General features: G+C 43.3%; 1 protein-coding gene across 1 annotated transcript in view; it reads right to left on the reverse strand.

Moving 5' to 3' along the window:
- Positions 1–16,327, reverse strand: part of SHKBP1 (SH3KBP1 binding protein 1) — a 49,025-nt gene that overhangs the window by 12,518 nt on the left and 20,180 nt on the right. The window contains exons 5-12 of the mRNA XM_068249499.1: positions 14,646–14,704; positions 14,486–14,566; positions 11,678–11,851; positions 7,501–7,591; positions 5,399–5,589; positions 5,138–5,253; positions 1,663–1,750; positions 1,456–1,572 (exon numbers count right to left, since the gene is read on the reverse strand). Of these exons, the coding sequence (XP_068105600.1) occupies positions 1,456–1,572; positions 1,663–1,750; positions 5,138–5,253; positions 5,399–5,589; positions 7,501–7,591; positions 11,678–11,851; positions 14,486–14,566; positions 14,646–14,704 (917 nt within the window). The remainder of the gene's footprint in view (positions 1–1,455; positions 1,573–1,662; positions 1,751–5,137; positions 5,254–5,398; positions 5,590–7,500; positions 7,592–11,677; positions 11,852–14,485; positions 14,567–14,645; positions 14,705–16,327) is intronic.

Here is a 16,327-nt window from a genome sequence, read left to right on the forward strand (position 1 = left end):
AGGGACAGTGTCATTGCCAAAGACAACAACTCTAAATATACATCAGAATCACCTTTATTTGCTAAGTACCCAGCATGATGTACCTGGAATTGTTTACGGTTCACATTGCAATGGCACAAATGTCAGACAAATATAGCATTTACAAACCATAGCAAGATATACAATGAAGCAGCAACATTACAAGCAATGGACCATAAAAGCAAAGGGGGTACGCATTAAGAGCTCTAATGACGGCCTAATGGGAGGAGCTCAAAGAAGCAACTGCCTGGGTGGGAGATGTCGTTTGAGATGCTGGTGGCCCTTGTTTTCATCCTAGCAGTATAGATGAGGTCTAGTGGTGGCAGGGGAGACCTCCTCCATCAAGGCAATGAAAAAGTATAACTGCAACACTTCATTTTCCATACTACATGCTATTCCGATTTACGATTTTGACCCAATTTTAAAGAGGAACTGTAACGGCAAAACGTCCCCTGGGGGGTACTCACCTCGCGTGGGGGAAGCCTCAGGATCCTAATGAGGCTTCCCACGCCGTCCTCTGTCCCACGGGGGTCTCGCTGCAGCCCTCCGTACAGCCGTGACGTAATATTTACCTTCCTGGCTCCTGCGCAGGCGCTCTGACGGCTGTCGGCTCCGAAGTAGGCGGAAATACCCGATCGCCGTCGGGTCCGCTGTACTGCGCAGGCGCAAGTCTCCGGCGCCTGCGCAGTAGAGCGGACCCGACGGAGATCGGGTATTTCCGTCTATTTCCGAGCCAAAAGCAGCCACAGCGCCCCCGCTGGAGCCAGCAAAGGTAAATATTGAAATTACAGTCGGGCCTGTCGCAGGCTGTTCAGAGGGCTGCAGCGAAACCCCCGAGGGATGGCGTGGGAAGCCTCATTAGGACCGGAGGCTTCCCCCACCCGAGGTGAGTACCCCCCAGGGGATCATTTTGAAGTTACAGAGTCTCTTTAAATGCGATTCCGCCTGCCTGATGCAATATTTTACGTTATTCTTCTTGTGTTGATAGCACCCAGGGAAAATCGGAATCGTAAATCGGAATTGTGATTTACAGTGTGCAAGAGGCTAAAACTGAGTCCCATACCTATGGAGAGGGAAGGCTCTGGGATTTATAGAGCCTTCCCCGTTCTCTCATGGTCTCCTTGTTCCTGTGCTGTCACTCCCATTGCATGTATTCGACCGACTGGTCGAATATGCCTTTAGGGATCCTCGGAAGCACTCGTGTCCCCCAGTGCTTCCAACTTACTTACGCACACGCAGTATGGAGCCACCCGTCTTTAGAAGCACTTGGTGACAAATTCGGCAAATTTTAATCTGGAACAGCGCTGGAGTTCAGACACTGAAAGAGGACAGAGAAGGTTCTACGAGATACAGAGCCTTCCCTAGATAGGCAAGTATTTGACAAAAAAAAAAAAATCACTACAGATTTTCTCTAATAACAAATAAAAAAAGAATTACTTGTTTTGGGTGTGAGGTAGACACTAAGTGCAGTGATGGCGTCTTCGGATGGATCACGGTAAAGCTCAGTTACAAGCAAGTCGTTGTCTTTCATGCGCAGAGGAAACTTTTGGACATCTGGAGAAAAATATAGTGGAATGAGGTTAGAACAAAATGCAGAAAATATCCATGAGGCCCAGAAATGCCCAGAAACAGCCCTGCACTTGCCTACATAGTAGATGGATCCATTGTTACATCCCAGTAAGAGGAATGAGCCAGCTGTGTCATAACTGTTGATGGGAACCACATCCTGGATCTAAAACAAGGTACAATTTATAATTTTTTTTTTTTTTTAAAAAGTGGTTTTCAGAAAAAACAAAGAAAACCACTTTGTAGATATAAGCTCTAAAAATGTCAAAAAATGAGGCTAACAGAAGCAGAAGTGGTGCAGGATTCAAACACAATCTGGCCTTGGGGCTGGTTCCCACTGGGGCACGCTTGAGGAGCGTTTCAGTGCTTTGACACTGATCAGCACAGCACTGTAACACTGCATCCCTATGGGATCATTCTAACTGCAGTGCTTGCAATTTGTATAAAGTGCAAACACACTGCATGCAGCATTTCAGATGCGATTCTCGTTCCCCTGAACAAGAATTGCGAAACAGAATTGCCCAAAAATTGTGCCACAGAATTGCGATTGTGTTTTGCGAACCAAGTGTGAACCAGGCCTTGTTTACATTACAAATCGCCAGAGCTATCGCAAGCGCTGAGCAATTTGGTTAGAGATTTTAAAAGAGTTTTTCCCTGCCCTTTGAGCTTAGAAAAGCGCTTTTGTGGAGCAATGCTTTTTTACACTTCCAGACATCAGAGAACTTTTTGACCCGGAAATGAATAAATATAATGTAATTATTCAAAAAAGCACTCGGGAAATCACTATTTTAAGGTGCTTTTTCAATCGATTTGCGCTTTCCCTATACTTTCTATTAAACACAAACGATCAGAAAATGGTACAGGAGCCGCGTTTGTGATTCAATAGAAAGCGGAGCGCTCAAGTATGAACACTCATAGTAAATCATTGCACAAGTGCTTTTAGGGAGATTTAAAAAATTGCCAGCACTTAAAAAAAATGAAAACGCTCAGCATGAACAAGCCCTTACAGTGGACCAATAAGATTGCATTGCTTTACAAGTGGACAGGGTGATAGCCCATAGCCTGTTTTATTTACTGAAACTCAACTATTGCTGATTACTTCAGGTTCCAGGTTTTTGTGTGTACAGGTGTCACCTGATATCAGCTGTCAAGCAGCGCATGTGTACAGTGATCAGGCGTAAACTGTTAAAGTGAACCCGAGGTGAGAGGGATATGGAGGCTGCCATATTTATTTCCTTTTAAACAATACTAGTTGTCTGGCAGTCCTGCTGATCTATTTGGCTGCAGTAGTGAACTGAATTACACCAGAAACAAGCATGCAGCTAATCTGGTCAGTTCTGACAATATTGTCAGAAACCCCCGACCTGCTGCATGCTTGTTCAGGGAGAGGCAGAGGACCAGCAGGACAGCCAGGCAACTGGTATTGCTTAAAAGTTAATAAATATGGCAGCCTCTAGGGCTGCACAGTTTTGCGGTTTTAAACCGAAACCGCGATTCACGTGCAGACGATTTCAGGATCGTCAGTAGCTTCGGTTTTGGGAGCCACTGATTGGCAGAAGCCGCGACTAGCAATGAATATTTATGATTGTTAATTATCCGGGCAGCAGGGGGAGGGCAAGTCCAGTCCAGAGCAGCACACATCGCCACCAATAGCTAGATAGAGATGGTATGACGGAGGCGGTAGGCAGAGCTGTACAGAGGGTACAGCTCCGCCTACCGCTGCCGTCATACCATCTCTATCTAGTGATTGGTGGCGGTGTGTGCCACTCTGGACTGGACTCGCCCCCCGCTGCCCGGCTCATTAACAATCATAAATATTCACTGCTAGTCCTAGCTTCTGCCAATCAGTGGCTCGAGTGGATCCGCCCCACGCTGCCCGGCTCAAGAACTCGTGACTCCGCAATACGCCGCACACACATTGTGTTAACTGCCTCCAGCCCAGCCCCAGCGTCCTCAAAGAAGGCTTGAGTGGATCAGTGTCTGGTTTTGGGAGCCACTGATTGGCAGAAGCCGCAACTAACAGTGAATATTTATGATCTGGCTATATACACTAAAGGTAGGGGGAAGAATCTGCCTATATACACTAAGGAGGGGGGGGGGGGGGATCTGGCTATATATACAGCTACCTATACTGGCGGCACCTACCTAAATAACCTATACTGGGGGCAACTATACTGGGGGCATTGTGAATTTAGTGCTTAGAGAGAGGGGAAAAAAAACGCAATTTCTATATTTTTACTTAAATTGTGCAGCCCTAGCAGCCTCCATATTATTCTCACCTCGGGTTCCCTTTACGGAGCCCATAGATCACTCAATTTTGCAGGCTGATTTAAGAAAACAGGATACCGGTGCTCGCTGTAATGCCGGACAATGGAAGAGGCCAGGAATCACGTAGGCTGAGAGATAAGCCTTTATAAACTGTACGCGGGCACTAACAGGGGGCATGCACTATGGGGCGGGAGGCAATAAGCCAATCTTGGATAGAGTTCATGCTGAAATCTATTGGAAAATCGCTGGGCAGTGTGTGGGCAGGCAACAGATGTGGTCATCCCTCTTTGATCAGATCAGAGAGGGACATATCTCATGGCCAATCTGCCCATAGATCAAGTTATGTATGGGCACCTTTACTTGATATACATGAAAGATTGTTTTGGGCCTGTTTATAGCTTTAGTTTCTGAGCCTGAGTCACAAGAATGTTGACTTCATATGCTTCTTTTAAGTCAGTATGCATCAGATAATGTAGCCAAAAGATTAACAGTGCTTCAAAGCCAGCCGCCATATTTTTAGAGGGTTATGCAGTGGCTGTCTGTATAATGCTTAAAGGGCAGGTTTACTTTAAGATCAGTCATTTACCTACAACCTCAATTCATGTTTCAATGTATTTTCCCTCCATATACAAAAAAACAAAAAAGAAAGTATCTATATAGGCAAAAATAATCAGTCCAGGCTTAAAAGTCCCCCAAAAATTAACAAATCTATTGAAGGAACATATCCCAGCATATACCGGTACAAAAAAACATTAAAATGTATTTGTTTCAGCTTGTCCATACTGGATTAGGCCTGGGACCCATTAGCAGACCTTTTCCAAGAGTTTGTGATTTGTAATGCTCTTAGTAATGCAATGCTATGGAGGATTTTTTTTAAATCACTTCCCTCAAGTGGAATCACAGCCATAGCATTGCATACATTAGGAAGAGCTTTTCACATCACAAGCGCTTAGAAAAGGTTAAGACAGTGATCTTGGTGTGTATTTTTACTTTATATCTGTAGATCTGCCTGATCCATACCATGTCTCCGTTTAGGTTTAATACATTTTACTGTAATAGTTTTCAACCTTGGACAGGTTCATTCAATACATTTGTTACATTTTTGGACTTATGAGCCTGCACTTATTATTTTTGCCTATATGGATACTTTTTTGTATCTGATGATGTAGATCCATGGCAATCATCTTGTTGAGGTTGTTTTTGCTCTTTTCTCTTGTATTTTATGGTATTTTCCCTCCATTCGAGGCATTATCAGGATAAGTTAAAAGCACTGCATACATCTTACCTGCCAATGCTTGGTGACAGCATTCCATACACCAATTTTTCCAGTGTGGCTTGTGGCTATTAACTGATTGCCCACAAAAAACAAACCCTCTGCTGGCACTCCAAGGGTGAAGACTCCTGTAACATATAGAAGAGGTGACAATGACACAGTGACAGTCCAAACACTGCACCTCTGTATTCACTGCATAATCAAAGCCTCAGCCATAGCCTACTTCTTTCCAAATCAATTTCTCTAAAACATTTTCCTCCACAGCTATCTCACCTATTTCACTTCCTGTGCCATCACCGGATATGGCCCACAGAATAATCTCACTGCAGGAGGAGACGGCTAGCATCTTATCATGGTCACCCAAGGATCCCCCGACAGTCTTGGCATTCAGAGCCACCCGTTCAATCACCCAATCGAGACAGGGGCTTGTGAAAATCAACTGCCAGCCAGATGTCTCCTTCATTCTGGGGAAAAGAATGAGAAAGTACATGACAGTGATACACAAGTCACATGAGCAGGTTTTCTATGTTGCTGTAAAAATTCTCTGGTTACTGAAGTTTTAAATCAAGCTTGGCCTATGTAACTTGTAACTGCATATCTGCCACAGCACACAAGAACTCTGGGTCGGTGCTTGACAACATGGTAAACCTTAATCTACAGTCTTTCCAATGGTGACTAGTCAAATAACATCCAAAGACTCTTTTAGATGGATCACAATGCAGTCTCCAATGCAGTGGACCCAGTCACAGATTTAAGTACACCCCTGACAAAGCTAATTTGCGAAACCGGTAGGGTGATGAGGTGACGCCACCGATGCTTGTTCTACCATTGATGCTGGTTATTGTCGAAGGGTCCCTGTCACAAAGGCACTCTATGTGAGTGATACTTTTCTTGTTTTTATATATGCCTATACTGATGCACCAAGCACTTTGTATCTGTATGTAAGCCAACAATAAATGTAAAGGTACTGCACATAGGGGTCAATTCATAAAAGGCTGCGCAGTAAAAAAAAAAAAAAAATCTGGTCGGGAAAATACAGCATTTGGTATTTTAGACCTTTGTGTGCTAATTCATAAACATTTTCACATTTGTGATAGAAATGCGGGGATTTACCAAACTAAACTGTCGGTAACACGAGAAGAGTAGCTGGCTGAGTCGTTACATTTGCTATTCTTCATGCAGAGACAGCATTACAATAAAAGAGACATCCCAACTTCAATTTAGAGGTGCAAATTTTGTTATACTGCCTCTGCTTGCCCTGAATCTGCTCTGAAACTATTAATCTTTCTAAACAAGCTATTTAAACGCCACAGCTTTTTAGAAGAACTTCAAGAAACTTTACACGTGGCAGGCTTTGTGATGTGAAATACACATCTTAAAAGCAGGAACCGGAGAGGTTAAACACACAGTCTAAGGTATTTAGGAGGAACCTTGTTTGTTCCGCTCTTGTTGCAGCTGCCTGGGGGGGGAGGGGGGTGTCATCTCTCTGCTTCTGCTTGTGAGTCTCCATTAACTTCACTCTTATCGCTCTCTCATCACCTCTTCAAAGCAGGCGGTATGTTCTGTGCCATTACCGCCTGCTCTAATCTTTATGAATTGACATTTACTGACATGTGTTGAGGTAATTACCGCACGAGTTGGTAATTTACCTCACTGCTCAGGAATTTCAGCTTTTCATGCGGTAACTGCTTTTATGAATTGACATTTTGCTAAGCGCTCGGTAAAGTCAGCGGTTTTCTGCATACCGAATGCGTTAATGCTTTATGAATCAACCCCATAGATCTGTGTGTAACCTTTGTGTTCTCTCCCTTTTCCCTCCATGCTGACTGGGACCACTACATTGGAGAGCTTGGGGAGAAGTGGAGTTGAGCCTACACCCCTGAGGAAATACATGCGCTTTCAGTCCCTGAAATTTGGTAAGCACATTTAGATCCCGGGTGGTGGCCACATCTGTGTGCTGAAGCACTAAAGGTGTATCGCTGATATAGTACCTGGAGTTGTAAGCATTGAGTTGTGGACTGTATAAAACCAAAAACCAACCACTGCCCCTGCCATACACTCGAGCAACAGCAAGCCATCTCTGTTGAACCATGACCCTCTTGTCTCAGTGTTCCCAGAAATAGGAGTTGGTATGAACCCTCTTCTGGCTTATATAGGTGCTTCAATAAGAACAATCACCTCCCATTTCTTATCTGGGCTATACAGGAAGCAAATAGTCAGTTGGAGGACAGCAGTTGCTCATCACAGCTGCATAAAAGGATCATGTTTCTTTTTCTGAGCCGCTATTTTCCCTAATATTTTACAGACTTTATAACAGATTAAAACTATTGAAATTGCCCTTCCTATTGAGAGGCCTCCACTGATGCCTCACATACCTGTAACAGACAATGAACTGTGCAAAGGCCACTGCAATCCAGTTATGATGTCCACATATGATTCTCACCATTCCCGGGTCACTTGTTATGCCTAAATGAAAGTAAAACATCCTGTAACATGGATTACATCATTTCAGGACTACCACACACTAAGTACCATAAAATTCAAATTACAGTATAATCTCGTTATGGTAAATGCTGGTATAGTAAAACTTCTGGTATAGTAAACTGTCTAGGCCCCAGTCAAGAACCATTATAAGTACCGTATAAGGTAGTAACTCCTGGTATACTAAAACCTGGATATAATAGATATTCTGTTATAGTAAACCTTTTTTATTGGCCACTGTGGTATTCTGTATCCAGCGAAATGTGGGCGGGCCCATGCCTCATATGTCAGTCGGATACCCGTGAGTCATGGCTAGTGAGAGGGCTGGCAGCCATGTTGGGTACTGGTCGGTGCATGGGCTAAAGACTGCAAGCTGCACCTACTGGTGAGCCCTATGCTTCCTGTGTAAGCTGCTGCCTGAATACTGAGTGAGTTGAATGTGGATAGAGGAGCACAGTATCAGTACTGTACCTGCAATAACTGGTGAGACCTATGCTTCCTGAGCAAACTGCTGTGCGATTATTGCACACAAATCCCAGAACATGGCACTGTGTATTTTGATCTAGCTTAGACACTTGTCTATGCTCGCTTGAAGCACTGAAAATAAAAAAATCACTCTCAATTATGACTGAATAAAGCTTAAAGGAATTATCAGGCAAACAAAAATGAGTTTCACTTACCTGGGGCTTCTACCAGCCCCATGCAGCCATCCTGTGCCCTCGTAGTCACTCACTGCTGCTCCAGTCCCCCGCCACCAGCTAGTTTCAATTTTTCCAACCTCTGGGTCGGCAGGCTGCATTGCTTACATTTTTTAGAAATCCCACTTGTGCAGGAACATTAATGCATACATTATTTAGCGTTAGTGATGCAAACTGTTGCAACGCTAATGCTAAAATTAGTTAGCGTTACACCGCTAACGCTAAATAATGTATGCATTAATGTTCCTGCAAAAGTGGGATTTCTAAAAAATGTAAGCAATGCAGCCTGCCGACCCAGAGGTTGGCAAAATTGAAACTAGCTGGTGGCGGGGGACTGGAGCAGCAGTGAGTGACTACAAGGGCACAGGATGGCTGCACGGGGCTGGTAGAAGCCCCAGGTAAGTGAAACTTTTTTTTTTTTTTTTGCCTGACAAGTCCTTTAACAATATACTTTAGGTGCTTGAATATAACAATTTCTGATATATTAAACCACTTGGCCCAGTTCCTTGACATTCACTATACAGGGATTCTACCGTAACAGCACATCAGTGATGGATACCCACTCCTCTGTCTTCCCTCTATTCTATATACAAAGCGCAAAGGTGTATCAAACACTACACTGATTCAACACTATTGGCCTTCCCTAATGCCTAGTACACACAATGAGATTTTCTGGCAGATTTCATGCCAGATCAATTATTTTCAACATGTCTGATCTGATTTCCAATCGATTTTCCATAGAAATTAGTGGAAAATCGATCGGAAATCACATTGAACATGTTGGAAATAATCGATCTGGCTGGAAATCTTCCAGAAAATCTCATCGTGTGTACCTAGCATAACAGCTGTTCACTACAGACTGTACATTGGTCTGATTACACACAAAAGGTGTTATTTTTCCTAATTGTGTTAAAGCCACTTTTGGGGTCTATTTTGAGGTAAAATGCACTTGCACATACAGTACATATACATTCTATGCAAATTATTTAATAGGTGCAAGTTACACAAACTTTACGCAGTTTGCATAACTTACACCATACATTTAAAGCACACGTGTGAATAGTATAAGGTTTACAAAATTGCATAATCTGTTATGTAGTTTTCAGTCACGTCTGGTAAAATGTACATGTGCTATGTGTTCACGTAAATGTTATCACACTTAATCAATAACACCCCTTTATACCTAAGTGAACATTGTTACAAATTATCCATCTCTATTATAGAACATTTGTCTACAATATCGTGGCATAAAATACCATAGGTTATAACTGTGCTAAATGTTTTTAGTTCAGTGTTTATCTGCACAATAAAGTTCTGGTTTGAATAACTTGATCACTTGCATCTAAAGTGTAGTAGGACTGGCAGTAATATTTCATCAAGTGGGTAGTGGGGTGATGACCACCTAGTTTTTTTACTGAATAGAGCCAAAGCTAGCAGTTCAACTGAGTTCTGATGAGATTTTGCTTGCAATCTATGGTAAATTAGACTGAGCGGTGCATTAAATCACTAAAGGCTGCTTCTACACTCGGTGCAATTTTGAATGAAAAAATTGCGTGTGTGCAGCGGGATGCGGTGGTTTTCAGTGCCGTGACACAACGTACTGCCCCAAGTGTAGAAAGAGGCTTAGAGGTCACAATGAGTAAACAACCACATTATTAGGCCGCTACAGGTCCGATCTTATTTCCGTTCTGATCGATTTTCTGATCACTTCTATACAAAATCGATCAGAAAAATAAATCTGAAATCGGATCGGACCTGTCAATCGATTAAACCGATCTGATGGAAAAATTGCATTGAGTGTACGAGGCATAAGATGGCTGGAGCAGAGATTTTGTTAGGAAGAGGCTCCATGGCTTATAGAGTTGCCCTCTGCCATCAGAAGCTCCGCCTCCTTGTCTAACTCCTCTCTGTGGTAGATAGGCAATTACATGACTGATGTGGACTGGAAAGAGCACTAGGCCCTAGCAGCCAGACCTCTGCACCCAGTCGTCCTAGGTAGGAGGTGAAATTTAGGGGTTTTTTGGTGAAAAATTGTATTTTTTTTAAATTCACACATTTAAATGTACACTTCGCTCAAAGTAAAATGCACCATAAATTACTTTTCCCTATATCGTTGTCACTTACAGTAGGTAGTGAAAATCTGACAGGTCTGTCAGGTTTTGGACAAGTCCATTTCCTCATGAGGGACTCTCGGCTATTTCTTTCTTTACAAAAGCACTAACTGAACTGCAGTTAATCAGTCCAACTGCCCAAAAAAACGTGCAGATGAGTAGGGAAGCCAGCTGACATCTTTGTATAGATCCTTTTCCAGGGAGTGCTTTTGGAAAAAATAAAGGTAAACCTGAGACTTTCCGATGAGGAGATGGACTCGTCCAAAATCTGTCAGGCCTGTCAGCTTTTGATACCTACTGTAAGTGACAACATAGGGGAAAAAACAGTAATTTTTAGTGCATTTTACTCTGGGAGAAATGGACATTTTATGTGCACGTATTTTAAATTTTACAATTTTTCACGATAGTGGTCCTTTAAAGAGGAGCTGTCAGCCATACTATCTCAGAAAAAAAAAACCACATGTATAAGTAGATAAATACTTGCTCTACTTACATAACATATGTATTACACTGTCCACGTTTTGATTTTAGTGATTTTTCAATAGTAAAAAAGAGAAAATCCTTCTTAGAATTTTCTATTTTAACTATGTCTATCTTGGAGCCAATCCTGATAATCTTTCCTCCCTTAAAGGGGTTATCAGGCCTAAAATAAGAAAATAAGCGCTACTTACCCGGGGCTTCCTCCAGCCCCAAGCTCCCAACATGTCCCTCGCCGCAGCTCCGTCCCGGTCCCTGGCGATGAAGTCAGGTCCAGGTCGACCTGTGCTGCGCCTGCGCAAGCGGCGATGTCAATCACTGCCACGTGGACCGGAGTGGACTGCGCAGGCGCAGTAGTTCTGCGCCTGTGCAGTCCTGTCCAAGTGGCGGTGATTGACAGCAGTGATTGACAGCGCCGCTCGCGCAGGCGCAGTACAGGCCAACCTGACGTCATCGCCGGGGACCAAGACAGAGCTGCGGTGAATGGCTGCATGCAGAGTTGCGGCGAGGGACATACTGGGAGCTTGGGGCTGGAGGAAGCCCCGGGTAAGTAGCGCTTATTTTCTTATTTTAGGCCTGATCACTAAGGTGGCCATACATTAGAAGATTATGGGCAGATTCGACCAAGAGACAAATTTATCTCTAATCGAATCTCGTTGCTCGTTCGCATGATCTGTAATATACTGTAAAGCTGTGTACACATTTCAGATTTCTGCAGCAATTGCCGTGTTTGTACATAGCGTTAGTACAGCAGATCTAGTATTGTAAATAGACATGACACACACCTGGTCCAAGCCCATAACTCCTCTCTTCAAGCAAGCGGCCCAGGATGCCAGCACTGCCCAGGTTTGGGGGCATCGTGTTACTCCTCCGAACAGGAGCTCGTTCATTTCCTCCACTTCTGGGGCCGACCTGCAGCCCAGAAACGCTGTGACGATTCCTCCTCTTAGCTGGGAACACTACAAGAGAAACATAGGCCTCATCACTGAAAACAAAGAGGAACATCACTGGGGCCTACTTAATACTTATACGGAGCCCCCCCATTTGGACAGTCTAAATTGTTAGTGTATTATTGAGAGAGAAAAGGGAATAATGAAAACGGCAACCATTTATTCTCTCCTAAGACAGAAGGTAATAATGAAAGTGATGTCATAGGCCGGTCCTTCCTAGGACCAGAATGTAAGAATGACAGCGATGAGAGGTTTGTTCCCGTTTCTCTTTGGACAAAGGCCTCATCGACAAAGACTCATTGCCATGAACCAGCACTCATTGCCACAAACAAGCACTAGTACATGTAAGAGTGAACAGAGGCGCCAGCAGGATAAAAGGTTTTCAAATGCTTAAAATCCTCTCACCCCCTCTCCCAATATACCTTTAACCACAGCATTGTTTACCCATTATTTACGTTAACGTAACTATACACCAAAAATCATCAGCACACATACAGTGGAGGAAAAAATTATTTGACCCCTCACTGATTTTGTAAGTTTGTCCAATGACAAAGAAATGATAAGTCTCAGAACAGTATCATTTCAATGGTAGGTTTATTTTAACAGTGGCAGATAGCACATCAAAAGGAAAATCGAAAAAATAACCTTAAATAAAAGATAGCAACTGATTTGCATTTCATTGAGTGAAATAAGTTTTTGAACCCTCTAACAATATAAGACTTAATACTTAGTGGAAAAAAACCCTTGTTTGCAAGCACAGAGGTCAAACGTTTCTTGTAATTGATGACCAAGTTTGCACACATTTTAGGAGGAATGTTGGTCCACTCCTCTTTGCAGATCATCTCTAAATCCCTAAGGTTTCGAGGCTGTCTCTGTGCAACTCTGAGCTTGAGCTCCCTCCATAGGTTTTCTATTGGATTAAGGTCCGGAGACTGACTAGGCCACTCCATGACCTTAATGTACTTCTTCTTGAGCCACTCCTTTGTTGCCTTTGCTGTATGTTTTGGGTCATTGTCGTGCTGGAACACCCATCCACGACCCATTTTCAGTTTCCTGGCAGAGGGAAGGAGGTTGTCGTTTAGGATTTCACGATACATGGCTCCGTCCATTTTCCCATTAATGCGATTAAGTTGTCCTGAGCCCTTAGCAGAAAAACACCCCCAAAGCAAAATGTTTCCACCCCCATGCTTGACGGTGTTTTGGGGGTCATAGGCAGCATTTTTCTTCTTCCAAACACAGCGAGTTGAGTTAATGCCAAAGAGCTCTATTTTGGTCTCATCAGACCACAGCACCTTCTCCCAGTCACTCACAGAATCATTCAGGTGTTCATTGGCAAACTTCAGACGGGCCTGCACATGTGCCTTCTTGAGCAGGGGGACCTTGCGATCCCTGCAGGATTTTAATCCATTGCGGTGTAATGTGTTTCCAATGGTTTTCTTGGTGACTGTGGTCCCTGCTAATTTGAGGTCATTCACTGACTCCTCCCGTGTAGTTCTAGGATGCTTTTTCACCTTTCTCAGAACCATTGACACCCCACGAGGTGAGATCTTGCGTGGAGCCCCAGAGCGAGGTCGATTGATGGTCATTTTGTGCTCCTTCCATTTTCGAACAATCACACCAACAGTTGTCACCTTCTCTCCCAGCTTCTTGCTAATGGTCTTGTAGCCCATTCCAGCCTTGTGCAGGTCTACAATTTTGTCTCTGACATCCTTGGACAGCTCTTTGGTCTTTCCCATGTTGGAGAGTTTGGAGTCTGCTTGATTGATTGATTCTGTGGACAGGTGTCTTTTATACAGGTGACTAGTTAAGACAGGTGTCCTTAATGAGGGTGACTAATTGAGTAGAAGTGTCTAACCACTCTGTGGGAGCCAGAACTCTTAATGGTTGGTAGGGGTTCAAAAACTTATTTCACTCAATGAAATGCAAATCAGTTGCTATCTTTTATTTAAGGTTATTTTTTCGATTTTCCTTTTGATGTGCTATCTGCCACTGTTAAAATAAACCTACCATTGAAATGATACTGTTCTGAGACTTTTCATTTCTTTGTCATTGGACAAACTTACAAAATCAGTGAGGGGTCAAATAATTATTTCCTCCACTGTATACATTGGTCTAAGGACACGCTATCTGTCTGTCTTTACAGTGTACTCCTATCTGTTTATTGCCTGAGGAAGCAGGAACATACCCGTGAAACACGTTGCACTGTTCGTTTTGGAGTATATTAATAAACCGGTTGTCATAAAACTGACGGTATCTTGTCTGCTTCGGGGAGGCGAGTCCACCACCACCTCCTGAGGGATTTTAAGCCTTTTAGAACCTTTTATCCTGCTGGCGCCTCTGTTCGCCCTTACATTATCAATATCCACCCTTGGTTCTGTGACTTTTAATCCTGAGTGAGGACAGGTCTAATCTCCTCACCTGCCTATACAGTTGTTGCCTAGGCGGTAACCCACGTTTGTGAGTATATACATTATATACTTTTCATTTCCAACCCCTTGTTTTGCATACTACACTATATTGGCCTCTCTGTATTTCTTTTGTCTTTAAAGCACTAGTAACAGTGCTGGGAGGGAATGTTTGTTGTGCTTTAGATGTAACATCTGAGCTATACAATCTATATGTAGTGAAGCTAGACCACCTTACCTGGAGGTGGGAGATAGCCATTAAATAACACACTCCCACAGGAGGAACGCTCCAACTCCTCACACAGCTGTAAGCGTCTCACTGAAATAACAAGAGGGACAGTTGGCTACCACACTAATAAACAGGAGACAAACAAGAGAGAAAATAAATAAAGTGTTACCTAGAGGAGTAATGCCATAAAACTCTGCTTCGTGGAGCAGAAGGGAGCTGTTCACACCTCTAGAAAACAATACAAACACAATATGACGGTGACAGAAGGAAAACACAAACATGCTTCTTCAGTTACATAATGAAAATTGTGTGCATAATTCATAGCATTCATTAGATGCCCACTCTGTGCTGCTGAGTACAGACTCCTCATTGGTTGTATCAGAATTCAAAGGTCTTCTGGTTGAGAAGAGACACTATGAAAGTAATGGAAACAGTGGTCAGGAGTTAAGTACAAGGAAAAACACTGCCAGATAGTAAGTCAAGCTAAGAATAAAACACCAGATGAATCGTAGAATTAGCCATCACTTTAACATGCATGAGTAACTTTTGCCAAAAATCTTCATGAGCTCACCAGTACTCAGTGTCCAAAGTGCTTTGCATGCCATGAGTCAACCCACCCTTGACCTGTATCCAGCAAGTGAAGGCAACGGACGTGGAACAGGAGAAACCAGACCAATACTGGGTACAAAAACCCAATGTCCAGCCATAGAATCAAGGTGGCCATACATCTATCGATTTATTGACCATCTATTCGGTCACGCAAAAAGCATGCCCAATTCACAGTTCAACGGATTTAGGGGTGAATTCGGTCAAAGGTATCGATCGAGCAAGCTGGAAATTTCAGGCCGACGTGGTGGTAACAGCGTGTGATATCGTGAGACTGACAAATGTGGCGAACCCCCAGTCGCTGTCCCTTCAAATGATTAATGTTCCCCCTGAGGCCTGTACATTCAATGTCATACAAGGGTCACATGCTATACTCGTCAGCCATGTGGGACACAGACGGGGACACGGGAGCAGTTGGACACTCGTAGCAACTGGACAGGTGAGAGATTTTAATGCAGATTTTAAGGCAGCACAAGAACATTTGGGGGGACATCAGCTGAGGTGGTGGATGAGGTGTCACGAGGCTGATTCCCGAGAGATCTCCTGCTGAAAACTGACCAGAAATCGGCCTGCGGTGTATGGGCAGCCAACAGATCTCCTCTGATAACATTAAAATCAGAGAAATATATGTCTCTTGGGTGTGACCTGCAAATCATCGCTAGATGTATGGGCCCCTTAACAGAACCAAAGTAAACTTAAAGTGAACCAGAGACGAAGCACCCTCATGTATTTTACCATATAGATCAGTAGGAACATTAGAGAAAATACCTACCCTGCTCTCTGTTTCATCCTTCACTGCTCAGCCTGCTTCTAATCTGCCCTGATAAAATCCCCGACTGAGCATTCAGTCTGGCTTTGCTCAGGAATCATTATAGCTGAGTCATTATAGCAGAGCCAGTAGGGGGCAGGCTTGGGCTTAAAAATACATCAGAGAAGACAGACTCAGCTATAATGATTCCTGAGCAAAGCCAGACTGAGTGCTCAGTCGGGGATTTTATCAGGGCTGATTAGAAGCAAGCTAAACAGAGAAGAATGAAACAGAAAGCAGTGTTTTCTCTAATGTTCCCACTGATATATATGGTAAAATACATGAGGGTGCTTCGTCTCTCGCTTAATAAAAGCAGTGATGAACAGAGCGTAAATACAGAGAAAAGTAGACACTGATCAGATGAGATACTAAAGTGTACCCGATACGACATGTGACATGAGATAAACGTGTATGTACAATGCAAAATATTAATAATC

The sequence above is a fragment of the Hyperolius riggenbachi genome, chromosome 8 (assembly GCF_040937935.1).
Source record: "Hyperolius riggenbachi isolate aHypRig1 chromosome 8, aHypRig1.pri, whole genome shotgun sequence".
Lineage (NCBI taxonomy): Eukaryota > Metazoa > Chordata > Amphibia > Anura > Hyperoliidae > Hyperolius > Hyperolius riggenbachi.